General features: G+C 37.9%; 1 protein-coding gene across 3 annotated transcripts; it reads left to right on the forward strand.

The window, feature by feature from the left end:
- Positions 1-1,225: 1,225 nt before the first annotated feature.
- On the forward strand, positions 1,226-13,037 carry LOC104218164 (outer envelope protein 80, chloroplastic). 3 transcript variants are annotated; one of them, XM_009768590.2, is made up of 16 exons: positions 1,226-1,907; positions 2,612-2,705; positions 2,876-2,958; positions 3,061-3,155; positions 3,241-3,310; positions 5,099-5,192; positions 7,009-7,093; positions 7,200-7,235; positions 8,095-8,248; positions 8,390-8,524; positions 10,770-10,840; positions 10,929-11,007; positions 11,108-11,223; positions 11,350-11,497; positions 12,238-12,307; positions 12,825-13,037. In XM_009768590.2, the coding sequence occupies exons 1-16, from the start codon at positions 1,311-1,313 to the stop codon at positions 12,977-12,979; spliced, it is 2,082 nt and encodes a 693-aa protein (XP_009766892.1). In that variant the 5' UTR covers positions 1,226-1,310; the 3' UTR covers positions 12,980-13,037. The 3 variants fall into 3 exon arrangements, with proteins under 3 accessions (XP_009766892.1, XP_070018722.1, XP_009766893.1); XM_070162621.1 differs by having other exon boundaries at positions 1,769-1,907; positions 2,616-2,705; XM_009768591.2 differs by lacking the exon at positions 1,226-1,907 and having other exon boundaries at positions 2,615-2,705; positions 2,868-2,958.
- The last annotated feature ends 2,244 nt before the right edge of the window (positions 13,038-15,281 follow it).

The raw sequence follows: 15,281 nt of genomic DNA on the forward strand, positions 1-15,281 counted from the left end.
TTTGGCGATATTTGTAACTTATGGGCTTTTAGTTTCAATTGCAATGGTAGATATAAAGTTGGGGTTGGCCTCTTGGGCCATTCAGGACCCGGAAAAATGGCAGGCGCTTATGGGCCTTTTAGACCATAGTCTTAAAAAAGAAAAAAGAGTGTTTAACTCAGCTTTTGTACGGAAGTTGGAAAACAGCTTTTAGTTATGTTTAGTAACAAAAAAGTTGTTGACTAATCAATAGGTCAATTTTTAATATTAAAATCACACACCAATGACACCAATAACTAAAAGCCTGCTGTTTATTATAACCTCTATTTTTACCATGCTACTACTTACTATTTTATACTGATCAAGGGGTGGGCATTTTAAGTTTTTTTTTTTGTTGCTAAAACGACGAAATTTATATTAATAATTAAGTAGTAGCATTACATAGAGGTGATGCCTCATTAGGGGCATGAAAATCACCTGAGCCAACTACTAGTCATATCATGTGTAGCTTTGTCCTCCTATAGCAACTTCCCAAAAACATTCGGTGGGTAAAACATTTGTTGATAAGGGAGTATTGCTTGATTGCTTGGATCCTTTCTTTGCCAAATTATGTGCAAGTCTATTCCCCTCGCGGAAATTGTGTCGGATTTGGGATTCTCTAGTTTCTTAAATAATAACCTACACTCATTAACAAGGTTAGAGTAGAGAGAAAAGTTGTTATGGGAAAACAGTTGAGGCATTTTAGTAGCACCAGGTTCAATTTCCGTAGTAATTCTCACATTTTAAGTTTAATATAGTCGTTAAGTTAATTTATGAGATAAATTTAAATAGATTATAGTAGTTATTTAGTTAATATGTAGTGATTACTTCCCCCCCCCCTATAATACTTATATAACCTATCATTATCGTAAAATAATTTAAAAAAACAATAGGTTTACGAGCATGGTAACCAGTATTTGGAATTCATTAATTTGGATTCGCTTTCGTTAAAAAAAGTGATCCCTATCATAATAATTTAGGCAAAGTAAAAAGTTGGATGGTCAATTAAAATTAATTATATTCACTAATCAGAAAAAAGTATAATATATACCCAAAAAATACTTATTTTATTATTTTTAGAAGAAAATAAAAATAGAAAAATACATTTCATTTTATGTTATTATTTTTTGCTCTAATAATTTTATGTTACTATTTTTATTTACCAAAAATACATAAAAAGGTGTTTGTCCCCTTCTCAGTCATCAGCTGTAGAGTGGAGTGCAGCTCCAGTTTCTCTTCTTCTTCAACCCCTAAAACCCTAGTTTGTTACAGAGGCAAGTAAACATTCAGCTATGTCCCAAAACGACGACGTTCGCTTCACTTCTTCTTCTATCAAACTCCCTCTCTTTTCTCCTCCTCTTGACCACCATACCCCAAAAAACCCTTTCTTCACGAATCTCCACTTAATTAATCAAAATCCAATTTTACAAACTTTATCCAAATTCTCACTCCCAAAATTTCACCAAAATTTCAATCCCCAAAATGCAATTCTCCAATTCCTTAAAAAACCCAGAAACATCAACCTATTTAACTGGAATTTACGAAAAATTCCACTCCTCTGCTCTGCATCAATGGCATTGACTCAGAACAACCCGGATGACTTACCCGGGTCGACTCAGTTATCGGGGCCCGGCCCAAAAATGGGGAGTGGGAACGAGGAGAGAGTTCTGATTAGTGAGGTATTAGTACGTAACAAGGACGGTGAAGAACTTGAACTGAAGGATTTGGAGAGTGAAGCATTAAATGCGCTTAAAGCGTGTCGGCCCAATTCGGCACTTACTGTACGAGAGGTACAAGAAGATGTGCATAGGATCATTGATAGTGGGTACTTTTGCTCTTGTATGCCTGTTGCTGTTGATACTAGAGATGGTATTCGCTTGGTTTTCCAGGTACATTTTTCTTCAGTTATTACTTCCCCCGTTCCAATTTATGTGGCACGTTTTCCTTTTTGAATTGTTCAGGAAAACTGACGGATTTCTATATTTAGAAACAATTTAACTTTAAACTTCCTATTTAACCTTTGATGAGATCAACAAAAAACGTCTATGCTTGTTTTAAACCACAAGTTTTATATCTAATTAGCTTAAAAAAAGAACTAATTGATATCTTATTTAGCTTAAAGGTTGGTTCTTTTAGAAGAAACATGATGAATAAATTGAGATATAAGATATTGTATTGCAATGAAGTAGGAGGAGAACCGTGAGGTTTCAGGTTCAAATTCCATCAGCCTAAGCCTGGGTAGGTAGAATTAACTGGTGCAACTATACCTGTGCTGGTGGTGGGATAGTCAAAGTGCGCGCAAGCTAGTCACAAAAAGAGGAAAAAATATATTCCATTGACAGGTTAAAATATTATTTTTTTCAAATAGTGATATTTCACTTTATATTTTGAAATAACAATAGTAGTAATTATTAGACTAGGATAAACCGATAAAAATTCTATTGCATAAAAAGAGTTTCCTTTTCGATAAGCAAATGAAGATTGTATTATATTATTAAAAGTTTCTAAATGTTCAAATGCATTCAGAAAAATGTACTATTTCCTCATTGTTTGCCATGTATAATTGCCTATATCTGTTATGTTTTGGCATAAGGTAGAACCAAACCAGGAGTTCCATGGTTTGGTATGTGAAGGAGCCAATGTGCTTCCAGCAAGGTTTGTAGAGGATTCTTTTCGAGATGGATGTGGTAAGCCTTCCTTATACTCTCGCTATACACCCTGTATTGTCATTTCTTTTCATATGCACGAGCTTCTGTTTTGTATTTGTCTTTCAAGTATATTAAATAATCAGCCTCTATCTTGCGCTCTGTCTAGTACGCAACCCATGCTGTGCTTATTTTGGTGTCAAGCAATGCAGGAAAAATTGTTAATATCAAGCGTATAGATGAAATAATAAGCTCTATAAATGGTTGGTACATGGAGCGGGGGCTTTTTGGAGCGGTTAGCACTTCACTATGATAACTAGCCTGTTATTGTTTTTTCTCCTTTGGATGCCTTTATTTGTGATGTGGTAAATTTGAGTTATCTTATAATGTCCTGTAGGTATCGAGTGTAGAGATGCTCTCTGGAGGTATGATTAGGCTAGGAGTTTCTGAAGCAGAGGTGAATAACATAGCCATCCGTTTCCTTGATAAGACGTAAGAACCTAACTTTCTTATACCTATGCCTTTTAGTGAATACAATTGCTCTTAGCAATGTCTTGCACTTGCTTGCATGTCTCAGTGGTGAGCCAACTGTAGGGAAAACAAGGCCTGAAACTATACTTCGGCAACTTACTACAAAGAAAGGGCAGGTATACTTTGATTGGCCTTTCCTATTCTAACAGCACTTTATTTTTTATTCCTTTAAAAACTTGGTGTTAAAAACTGTCTTTCAATGTACATCTTTGATATCTAGAAACTTTTACAATTTGAAGTTAGTTCTTAGCAGTTTTGTGTTTCTATGAGTAGGTTAAAGCATGTTAGAGTAGTGAATTAAAGTAGGCTAAAGTATGTTAGAGTAGCGAATTTCCTATTAACCCCTTTTCTCTTTTTTGTTTATGCCATCTAATTCTGCAGAACCTTGATGCTTTAGTAGGAGGCTCATTCTGTAGGCTAATATGCTGGTCATCTTTTCCTTGGCAGTTGTCAACTTCAATTTTCGTGAATCAATAGGAAGTTATAGGTTACCAACTTGTTCACCTATTAGAAAACAAAAAAAATCACGAAAAGGTTGCAGTCTTGATCAATAGGTTTGTTTTAACTTCTTGGCTTGGGTTTATCTACAACAACAACAAAAAAAACCCAGTGTAATCCCACAAGTGGGGTTTGCGGAGGGTAGTGTATACGCAGACCTTACCCTTATTTTGTGAAGGTAGAGAGACTGTTTAGATAAACCCTCGGCTTGAAAAAAGCATGGAAAGGAAAAGAAGCAGTACAACAGCAAGATAGTGAGATAGCCGAAGCAAAAGAAACAATAGTACTATAAATCCAAGAATAAGAGAATGCAAAAAAATACTACTACTATCATGGAAAGGAAAGACGTACGACTACCTTCTAACCTACAACCCTAATTTTTGACCTCTACCCCCTCCTATCAAGGGTCGTGTCCTCGGTAAGCTGAAGATATGCCATATTCTGCCGAATTATTTCTCCCCACTGCTTCTTCGGTCTTCCTCTACCTCTCCTTATCTGGAAGCCCTAAAAAGTTATAGCTAGCTTCTGTATACGTTCAGTGATTTTCCTCTGAAGATTTATCTTTTGGTTGCAATTGTTCCAATTTTCTTATTGTGGCTGGTTCATCTCACCAGACAACATTTGTTGTAATAAATGATCGTTCTCCAAATATTTTTTATCACACGTCATTGTAATAAGGGAAAAGTTTTGTACAAATCTAGAGTTTTAAGTGTTTCAAAACAATAAGTGAGCTTAACTTCTGCTTGACACGTTTATAAATTCACTGGTTTTTGTTTTCTGAAATTCTACCTTGTGTTAATAGTATCTCAACATCACTTTGCGTCTCACTTGCATGTCTTACGCATGCGGCTAAATCTTAAAAAGATATATGGAAATAAAATGCGTCCAATTGGATTTTTTTGCACCTTCTGATTGAATGAAATTGCTGTTATCCTAAATTTTGCTGCAAAGTTAGTTGACCTGCACTTTAGTTACTTGGGAAGCATGGCAGAGAACGTTAGCATTTTGGCACAATACCCTCCTTCTATCTTCTTTTTCCAACTTCTGCTCTTTTATGTTTGTTGCAAGTGTGAAAGCTCTAGCTTTTACTAGTTTATCCATTCAAATATTTCTTACTAGAAGTCACAAAGTTGAGAGTGTCTTTTACCCGTGTATAACAAGAGAGGTCCCATTAATCATGGTTTTCTCATTGAGAGGTTCACATAGTTATGTATATCAAATGACCAAAAGACTCTATCTTACACTTAGCTTGTTCTACTATTTCTTAATTGTGAATTGGCATAAGTGAAATTGCTGATTTTGCAAATTGCATGGGAACTTCTCAATTTGTATACCATCTTTTTTTCCTGGGAAATCCACTATCTTTGTGCTAGTTCGAATGTGAAATTTTGTCTATTCTTGTCTAGGTATACAGCATGCTTCAAGGGAAAAGAGATGTGGACACTGTCTTAGCTATGGGCATTATGGAAGATGTTAGCATTATCCCTCAACCTGCTGGAGGTGATTTAGTGAAGATGGTTTTAACTGTCAAATCATATCGCACCTCTCTTTGTGCATAACTGCATTTTTATCTAAGTTAAGAGAGGCATAGCTAGGATGTTTCTTTTTCTATTTGGGTTGGGGGAATAGCATTACATAAAAGAAAATATTAAGGATGAAATGACACATATTATCAAAGGCAAAATGTATTATAAAGGTATATAGTAACACAAGAAAGGAATGTCCTTGTTAGGAAAATATAGTAACAAACACCATTTCAATTTAGGAGATGTGTTGTGATCAAATGGTGAACCTATACTTATACCAAGAATTAATTTAGGGATGTGTTGTGATCAAATGGTGAACCTATACTTATACCAAGAACAAATTTATAGGTTGCAGTCCGAAAAGCTCCTAATAATTACTTGAACATGGAATGGAAGAAAGCCAACCCTTAATTACAACAACAACAACAACATACCCAGTAAAATCCCACTAGTGGGGTCTGGGGAGAGTAGAGTGTACGCAGACCTTACCCCTACCCCAAAAGGGTAGAGAGGCTGTTTCTGGGAGACTCTCGGCTCAACAAGAGGCAATAATATCAGAAAAGAAACAAGAGAAAAGGCATGTAACAACAAGAGATGCCAGAAAGAAAATAACAACAACGCATAAGTGAAAGGACAATAACACAAAACTAAGCAAAACAACAATGTGAACACAACATAAAACGCTAACAAACCTACACGAAACTTTATCAGACTACCCCGTATAAAGAGGGAAGAACTCTCGACTACCCCCTAGCCTACCACCCTAATGCTAGACCTCTACTTGTTCCTATCAAGATCCATGTCCTCGGAAATCTGAAGTCGCGCCATGTCCTGCCTGATCACCTCGCCTCAATACTTCTTATGCCGCCATCTGCCTCTTCTCGTACCTGCCAAAGTCAACAACTCACACCTCCTAACCGGTGCATCTAGGCTTCTCCTCCGCACGTGTCCGAACCATCTAAGCCGCGCTTCCCGCATCTTGTCGTCCACGGGAGCCACGCCCACCCTCTCCCGAATATCTTCATTCCGAATCTTATCCAGCCTAGTGTGCCCACACATCCATCTCAACATCCTCATTTCTGCTACTTTCATCTTCTGGATATGTGAATTCTTGACTGGCCAACACTCAGCTCCATACAACATGGCCGGTCTAACGACCGCTCTATAGAACTTACCTTTGAGTTTCGGTGGCACATTCTTGTCACACAGGACTCCAGACGCTAACCTCCATTTCATCCACCCCATCCCAATACGGTGCGTAACATCCCGTCGATCTTCCCTATCTCCCTGGATAATTGACCCTAAGATCTTAAAACTTTCTCTTCTCTTGAGGATGACCTGTGAGTCAAGCCTGATGTTAATTAGTAAGAGCTTTTTGGACTGCGACCTATAAATTAAAGTCTAATTTAACTAGAAATAATAGAAGGCCAAATATAACATGTATTAGATCCAAGAATGAATAAAAATAGAATAAAATGAACAGATCTGTGAAATTAGTGGTTATTACTTAGATCTAAGGCATTGGAGATTACCGCAAGATATATCTGTTTGGTAAATTTACAGCCTTATTAATAACTAAAATATTCTTTTGCTTGTGGGTCCTCTTGGTTGCACCAGGGGGCGGACAATGATTAAGCACTATAGAAAATGCTGTGCATATAAAAGAGACCATATGCACTACAGAAAGTTTTGGTGGCGTCAAGGCCCTCCTTACCCCTTTGGGCGTCTTCTCTGTATGCTGTAATCTATTGCTCTTTCTGTAAATTAACTTTTTGAATGCAATATTGCAGATACTGGTAAGGTAGACTTAATTATGAATGTTGTCGAGCGTAAAAGTGGGGGTGGCATTTCTGCTGGTGGTGGAATTTCTAGTGGGTATGGTGACATTTGAGAAGTTATTATTCTTGGAAAACGACTTTCTGTTATAATGTCTCTTTTGGTTTCTCCACTGCCTGTTAAATTGTATGTATTTCAATTTCAGGATCACAAATGGACCCCTTGCTGGATTGATTGGCAGGTACTTTCAGTAGTGGGAAATTCTTTTTGGTGTAGTGTCTTCAACTTTAGGAGATTGTTTTTTGGGGTTCCGAGCGATCATGGTCAAGTTGGCTTTCTTCCATGTTCTTTGAAGATTCTCCACTTTGTTGTTTACATTTCTAGGTTTTGTGAATTGAAATTTTTTGTCGTAACATAAGGATGTGGTTAATCAAATTGCTGTACTGGTGAAACCTATATACTCATGCCAAGCATGTGAAATTCTTAATTAAATTTGGTTAACATTAGGAACAACTTTTCAGAAAAAACGTTAAGGGTCTAAATTGACTTTGTTTTCTTAAAAAAAAACAGCTTATTCATTGGACTACTTAGAAGCATAAGCTCAACCCCGTGGGGAGCACTTCTGCGAAATCTACTATATTTCTGCTACTTTTTGGTGCTTCATTTCTTACAAGCTGCAAATATACTCTAAATAGCTTTTCCATAAACGGAAAAAAAGAAGCCAATGCGATTACCTTTTCTTAGGAAAAAGATCTGTGGTTTAGGGTTCAGGGTCCACATATTTACCAGTTTTTAGCTCAAACACTTCTAGGAAATATTCTTACATGGACTTCCGTATCCCAGCAGCCACAAATTCTTTTCCTTATTAAAAATATAAAATAAAAACTCTTACATGAACTTCTGTTAATAGATAGGATAGCTCGTTCAAACAAAGCCTTATCAATGTAGGCAGACATCCGTGCTAGTAGTTAGCATGCTATGTATTAGTAGTTCCTATTATATTCAAGATGTGTGCTACTTTTCACCTTGAATCCAAAAAGATTCACTTTCAAAAAAAAAAGATCCTAGAGTATGCTGTTCATTTTATCTTTCCATTTCAGTTGTGCCATATACCACAAAAATCTTTTCGGAAGAAATCAAAAGCTGAATTTGTCACTGGAGCGAGGTCAAATTGACTCACTTTTTCGGATAAACTATACAGACCCATGGATTGAAGGAGATGATAAGAGGACTTCAAGATCAATTATGATACAGGTAATTTAAGATCCACTAAAGCATATATCGTGGCAGTTAGTCAGAGCTCATTTCTGTCTGACTTCCTATTTTAACTAGAATTCCAGGACACCTGGCACGCTTGTTCAGAGCTCATTCTGTCTGACTTCCTATTTTAACTAGAATTCCAGGACACCTGGCACGCTTGTTCATAACCAACCCGATGGTAGCCTGACGATAGGACGTGTCACGGCTGGGATTGAATACAGCCGGCCGTTCAAACCAAAGTGGAATGGAACAGCTGGAATCATATTTCAGGTAGCTTATATATTAATGTCTGATAATTTAATTCACCCTCCGCAGAATGATTATCTTACTTTCTGCTATTGGGTGGTTTGCATGTTATAGAGGGAATATGGTGATAAAGATCTTTATTGATTTTGAAGAGTGTGAAAGTTGGTTTTGTAATCTGCAATTGACATTGAGTTGAAATGGTGACTCCAAGAGAATGAGATTTTTTGCCTGTGAGAAACTCAACTCTTGTTTCCAAAAGGCCCGAAGAGATTTGTATTTAGAGTCAAGAGTCAAATGTGTAGAGACCATCTCATCCATGTAGCCTGAACAGGATGTCGTAGCATGAAATTTACTGCCTGTGGGAGTAAACTCTAATTCTTGTCGATTTGGGAATTTTTAGAATGGGGTTATTTAGTAATTAAAAGTTTTGAATTTACATCTCTAGTTATTCGTAAAATTTCATTGAACTGGTATTGTTTCAGGGACCAACGATTATCTCTATTACCTAAACTTTGGAGTGTTCATTTTAAAAGAGAAACATTGCATGTGCTTAATCCAAGAAAAAAAAAGAATTCACACATTTAATAAAAAGAAGAATGTTAAATGTGATTGTGCATTATATTTACATTGTTACCAAGTAATTTTGGCGATTTAAGTGTATTGTGATCCTAGTACAATGCTGTTACCAATTATAAACCTTTTCAATTCTCCACATAGACTAATTCTTTTGCAAGGCGAAAACAAATAGATTTTTGGGCATGAATAAGCCCCCTTTCTTATAAAAGCCTTATGAATTGTTTAAACATTTGTCTAAATATTGGTACGTCAGGCTGCTAGTAAAGTTTCTAATTCATTTTGAAACTTGTGAAAATGAAAAAGAGATGTCATGTGTTATCTTTTTATTTACTATTAGGGTTGATCATGCGCTCCATTGAATGTTGATATCAAATAAGCATAATATATGGCTAGGATGGGGTGTATTTCACGTGGAATGACCTTCTACATATTCCGACATTTTTTCTATTAGCTCATTAGAAGTCCATAATTATTTTGCAATAAATGAGCTCGAGAAGAAAATGCTGTTCAACAGAAGAGTCAGATAGTTAGGATGAGTCATCTGACCTTCGTAGTAAGAATATTTGAGGTTTTGGATGTAATAACCGTCATGTCAATGCATTTAATTACTGGTAGAAACTTGGAAATAAAGAGCATATCTCGGAGTGATGAGTTCAGAAGCAACTTTACTCTGGCAAAAACAGGAGAAAAAAATATCACTTGTGCTTAGTGATTAGGGATGGCAATGGGGCGGGGCGGGTGCGGGGCGGTGCGGTGTGGATTGAAGTAAATTTTTTAAAATTTTAGCGGGGGCGGGACGGTTGCGGGTTATACTATTTTTGTACCAGCTCCATTTCTTTTAAATGCACTAACTTTGAAGTTTCACTCTACCACTTTCAATCGACTTTGTCTTTCGACTCTCGTTATCTCAATTTAGCTTTTCTTTTGACTGGTTTTGACCATTTCAATTTATAATTTTCATAGATAATTAATGTTACTATGTTTCAGTTATTTGTTGCAAGTATTTATTTGACTAATACTTATCCAATATAAAAAAGAAAAAGAAAAATCTGTACAAGTACCCACACCAACTTGGAGAAGCTAAAGTAATTAATTTACTCAATGACAGTTTGAGTTGCATTGCTGACAGAGTTGATTAATTTTGTAAAAATAAATTCCTTCCTCAGCAAACTATACTTATGGATTACTTGTAAGGTAGTTAATATTCAAAAGCTTGAAGTAAAATCGATCACATCTTCAACACATTTTACACGACTTGGTTCCTTCAGTGAAGACAGACAGTGTGGTGTGGGTTTATGCGGGGGGTGGGGGTGGGGGTGGGGTGGGTTTGCGGGTTGAGAACTGAAAATATTGCTATGCGGTGCAGGTTGAAGTCTTAGCGGGTTAAGGCTAAACCCGGCCCGCGCCATTGCCATTCCTATAAATAGTGATGCAACAATAGCAAATCCTAGGAATAATTTTGAGTCATTTATGCAATAATTAGCAGAAGCTGGGCATGAATAGTTTGAATAATATTTTCTGCCGTAAGATTGTGCTGTAAGAACTAAGAGTGTGCCAAGGAGGATGAAAACTCTCTACTTTCTAGTCTTGGGACATCAGTGGAGTTATTTAATCATTTCCAGTGTCTGACATATCTTTTATTTTCCATATGTTAATGCTGCTGCTACTTGTCTTTCCTATTTGAATTTCTCAGCGTGCTGGTGCTCGGGATGACAAAGGGAATCCTATTATAAGGGACTACTACAGTAGTCCACTTACTGCAAGGTATATGTTGATGGTTTATGCTGCCTAAAGTGTTGTTATATCTGGCCACAAGAAATTGTCCAATGTGTTCCTTTCTGAACTGCTGCAGTGGCAACACTCACGATGATATGTTGCTTGCCAAACTTGAGACTGTCTATACTGGTTCTGGTGACCCTGGTTCGTCAGTGGTGAGTTTTCTAATATTCTGCCAGACTCTTTATCTAGTGAATAAACAGATAGAAAGAATTATTGATGTACTCCAAACTTGGTTACCCTGCTGTTTTGCAGTTCGTTTTCAACATGGAGCAAGGACTTCCTGTGTGGTCAGAGTGGCTAGGTTTCAACAGAGTCAATGCTCGTGCTAGAAAAGGAGTTGTATTTGGTCCTATTCGTCTTCTTGGAAGGTACATTCTCCATTTTTTTGTGGGATTAGCTAGAAAGATGCTAAATTTGGCTGTTCTTCCTTCAACTGTATCCTTTAAAAATTCCTCTAAATTAAGTTGCTGGCTATTGCGAGTTTCCTTTTGCAGCTTCTCTGGTGGTCATGTGGTTGGTAATTTTCCACCTCATGAAGCATTTGCTATTGGTGGAACCAATAGTGTGAGAGGATATGAAGAAGGCGCAGTTGGCTCAGGCCGGTCTTATGTGGTTGGCTGTGGAGAAATTTCGTTCCCTCTGGTAAGTGGAGGCAGTTGGAAATTATCATCTGATAGTTCAACACCTTCTCTAGATTATTGGTGATTTTCACCATCTCTCTAATCTATCCTGATGATGCTGGTGCTATCCCATCTCTACCAAGATGACTGTTGCTAATGTTCATTGATTTTTAGGCACCTCTCTATATGGGCGTCTTTCCCTACAATTTATTAGACCTCTCTCTCTGACTCCTTCTCCCTCTACTTTGGTATTTGTTAATGATAGGGTTCGGGCCAACTTATACGCACCTCAATTATGCCACCCGATCAGGGGCGGACCCAAGTGGTGAGAAGTGGGTTCAACTGAACCCGCTTCGTCAAAAAATAATATTGTGTATGTATAAATTATGGCTAAAGCAAGGTAAATTTTGTATAGAAATTATTTTTGAACCCGCTTATACGGCTTATACCGCTTATGTTAGTTATGGACTTCTCCGACTGAACCCGCTTGCACAAAATTCTGGGTCCGCCACTGCACCCGATAGCTGCATCCTACCAGCGGTACAAATATCACCAACTTTATCCATCAGTACTTAGGTAGATGGAAGAATATTTCCAAACGGTTTTTGCCTCTACTATTAACCCTAGTTTCCCATGGTCTTCATTTCAGCTTCATCCTCTGTTAAGCTACACGTTCCTTACAATATTAGTTCTCTGCTAAACGTCTTTGACTTGAATACTGTATGCTATCATCTTTCTTATCATATTCCCCGTGTTTTGCAGATGGGGCCATTAGAAGGGGCTGTATTTGCTGATTATGGCACAGATCTTGGTTCTGGTCCAAGTGTTCCTGGTATGTATCTCTGGTCTGATGTTTCTGTCCCCCCCCCCCCCCCCACACACACACAAAAAAAAGAAAAACCAACATAAAAAAGAGTATACTACAATGTTTAATCTCTTCTGATGGCAGTAGTAGTCTAACTGCGACCAGATTGATAGAATAAGTATCCATACTTGTGGATAATAGGCAACTTAGGAGCGGCAAAATTAGCGCATTAAAATTTGACCTGTCCTACCTGCCCAAGTTTGAGGAGCTTCACGGCCCTCCCATTTATTTAACTCAGCTGATTTTGACCCGCCAAAATTCAGTCCAATCAGCCCATTTGACACCTTTGTAGGCAACATCCGCTAAATTCAAAAACATGAAGGAACTATAAACTAAATTGTCTATTCAATCTCAGTATTAAAATTTATCTACTTGACTAAGGCTCCATTGACGAGCACTCTACTCAAGTCAGTTTAAATCTGGGGGATTTGACATGTATTACACTTTGGCATGCTTTTAGGTCAATATTGTTTTTCCTTAACAGGTGATCCTGCTGGCCCGAGGCGAAAACCTGGAAGTGGATATGGATGTGGAGTTGGTATTCGCGTAGACTCGCCATTAGGACCTCTAAGACTGGAGTATGCCTTCAATGACCAGAGGACTGGGAGATTTCACTTTGGTGTTGGCCTTAGGAACTGATACTTACTAGTCGTTACTTGTTTATTGATATTTATTTATAGCATCTTATTTTTTGGTTTGTCTTCTTCTTAGGTTATAATTCATTTACATCTCTTTTGCAACCTGCATCTTCTAAATCGATAATGCATTTGATTGTAGGGATAGATTTCTAGGTGTGTTTTGGCCTTTTAGGTGTAGTGTTAGCGGAAACGTAAAAGAAAGAACACAAGATTTAACGTGGTTCGGATCAAAATAATCCTACGTCCACCAGAGAACAATTGCCCTTTTAATATTAACAAAGGAAGGAGAGATTTCCCAATTACACTTAAGAGAATTTCTCTCTTAACTCTCTATTCACTACAATGTATTGTATTATTTTGGGATGATTTCTACAAGTGAAGGAGTGCATCTATTTATAGAGGTAAAGACCTCCTCTTGATGTCATTGCTGACATCAAACTACCTCCTCTTGATGTCATGGGTGACATCAAAGGAGGAAGCTTCCTCCTAGCATCCACACCAACTCTTTCCACCAACTCTTCCAATTGGCATGCCATTGTTGACTAAACATAAACCAACATTTTCAGCATGCCATTGTTAACTAAACATAAACCAACATTTTCAATCTCCACCTTGGTTTGCGTTTCGAGCGTGTGAACAACTCTGGCCAAAACTTCTAAGCTTACTGGGCAACCCCGTTGTAAGAAACAAGAAGAATCAAACCATTGTTGAACATACCACCTCCACCTAGCAACTGTTCTCTTCGGAGTTGCATCAGTTGATGCACACCCCCGCCAAGTCCTTGCAGTGTGCAAACTTAGCGAGCGGGACTATCTTGGTCAACATGTCTGCAGCATTATCGTCTGTGATAACCTTCACGACCTTGATAGTTCCCTCATCAATAACATCTCGAATAAAATGAAATCTGACATCAATGTGTTTAGTGCGCTCATGAAATCTCTGATTTTTCATTAGATGAATAGCACTCTGACTATCACATCTAAGAGTTGATTCCAGCTGAACCAAACTCAATTCCGCTACTAAACTTTTCAACCAGATAGCTTCCTTTACCACCTCCGCTGCTGCCATGTATTCTGCTTCTGTCATAGACAAAGCGACAATCGACTGCAGAGTCGACTTCCAACTGACGGCACTGCCAACAAGGGTAAAGATGTATCCAATTGTGGACCTTCTTCTGTCAAGATCTCCTGCATAGTCAGAATCCACATAACCGAGAATTGAAATACCTGTACCACTTTTTCGAAAGGTAAGACCAACACCAGAAGTTCCTTTGAGATATCTCAATATCCACTTGACAGCTTCTCAATGCCTCTTTCCTGGGTTGGACATGTATCTACTTACCACACTTACAGATTGAGCAATATCTGGACGTGTGCATACCATAGCATACATAATACTACCAACTGCACTGGCATAAGGAATCTTTGACATATGCTCCACCTCATCCTCGGACTGAGGCATTTGTGACTCTGAAAGTTTAAAATGAGGAGCTAATGGTGTACTTACAGGCTTGCACGTTTGCATATTGAATCTCTCGAGAACCCTTTCAATATACCTCTTCTGAGAAAGATGTACAACATCGTCTTCTCTTGAAATCTCCATACCAAGGATTTTCTTTGCAGCTCCTAAATCCTTCATGTCAAATTCCTTACTCAATAGTTTCTTCAAAGCATTTATCTCTGTAATGTTGTTAGCAGCAATAAGCATATCATCAACATACAACAGTAAATAAATCATTGAGTTACCAGACATCTTCTTGTGATACACACAACTATCAAATGCACTCCTTGAGAATTCATGTGTAGTCATGAATGCATCAAACCTCTTGTACCACTGTCTAGGGGATTGCTTCAAACCATACAAAGACTTCTTTAGTTGGCATACGTGATCTTCTTTTCCCTCAGCTAGGAAACCTTCAGGTTGATCCATATAGATTGTCTCTTCTAGATCACCGTGTAAGAAAGCAGTTTTGACATCAAGCTGTTGAAGCTCCAAGTCAAATTGTGCAACCAATGCTAGTAGCACGCGAATTGAGCTATGCTTCACGACCGGAGAGAAAATCTCATTGTAGTCAATTCCCTCCTTTTGGCTGAAACCTTTTGCAACCAATCTCGCCTTGAACCTAGCATCTTCCACTTCAGGAATTCCCTCTTTCTTTCGGTAGACCCACTTGCATCCAACTGTCCTCTTCCCCTTTTGTCTTTTCACTAAGACCCATGTCTGATTCTTGTGAAGAGACTCCATCTCTTCAGTCATGGCTAACCGCCATTGTGCGGCATCCTTGCAAGAAGTTGCTTCAATAT

Source organism: Nicotiana sylvestris, chromosome 11, assembly GCF_000393655.2.
Source record: "Nicotiana sylvestris chromosome 11, ASM39365v2, whole genome shotgun sequence".
NCBI lineage: Eukaryota > Viridiplantae > Streptophyta > Magnoliopsida > Solanales > Solanaceae > Nicotiana > Nicotiana sylvestris.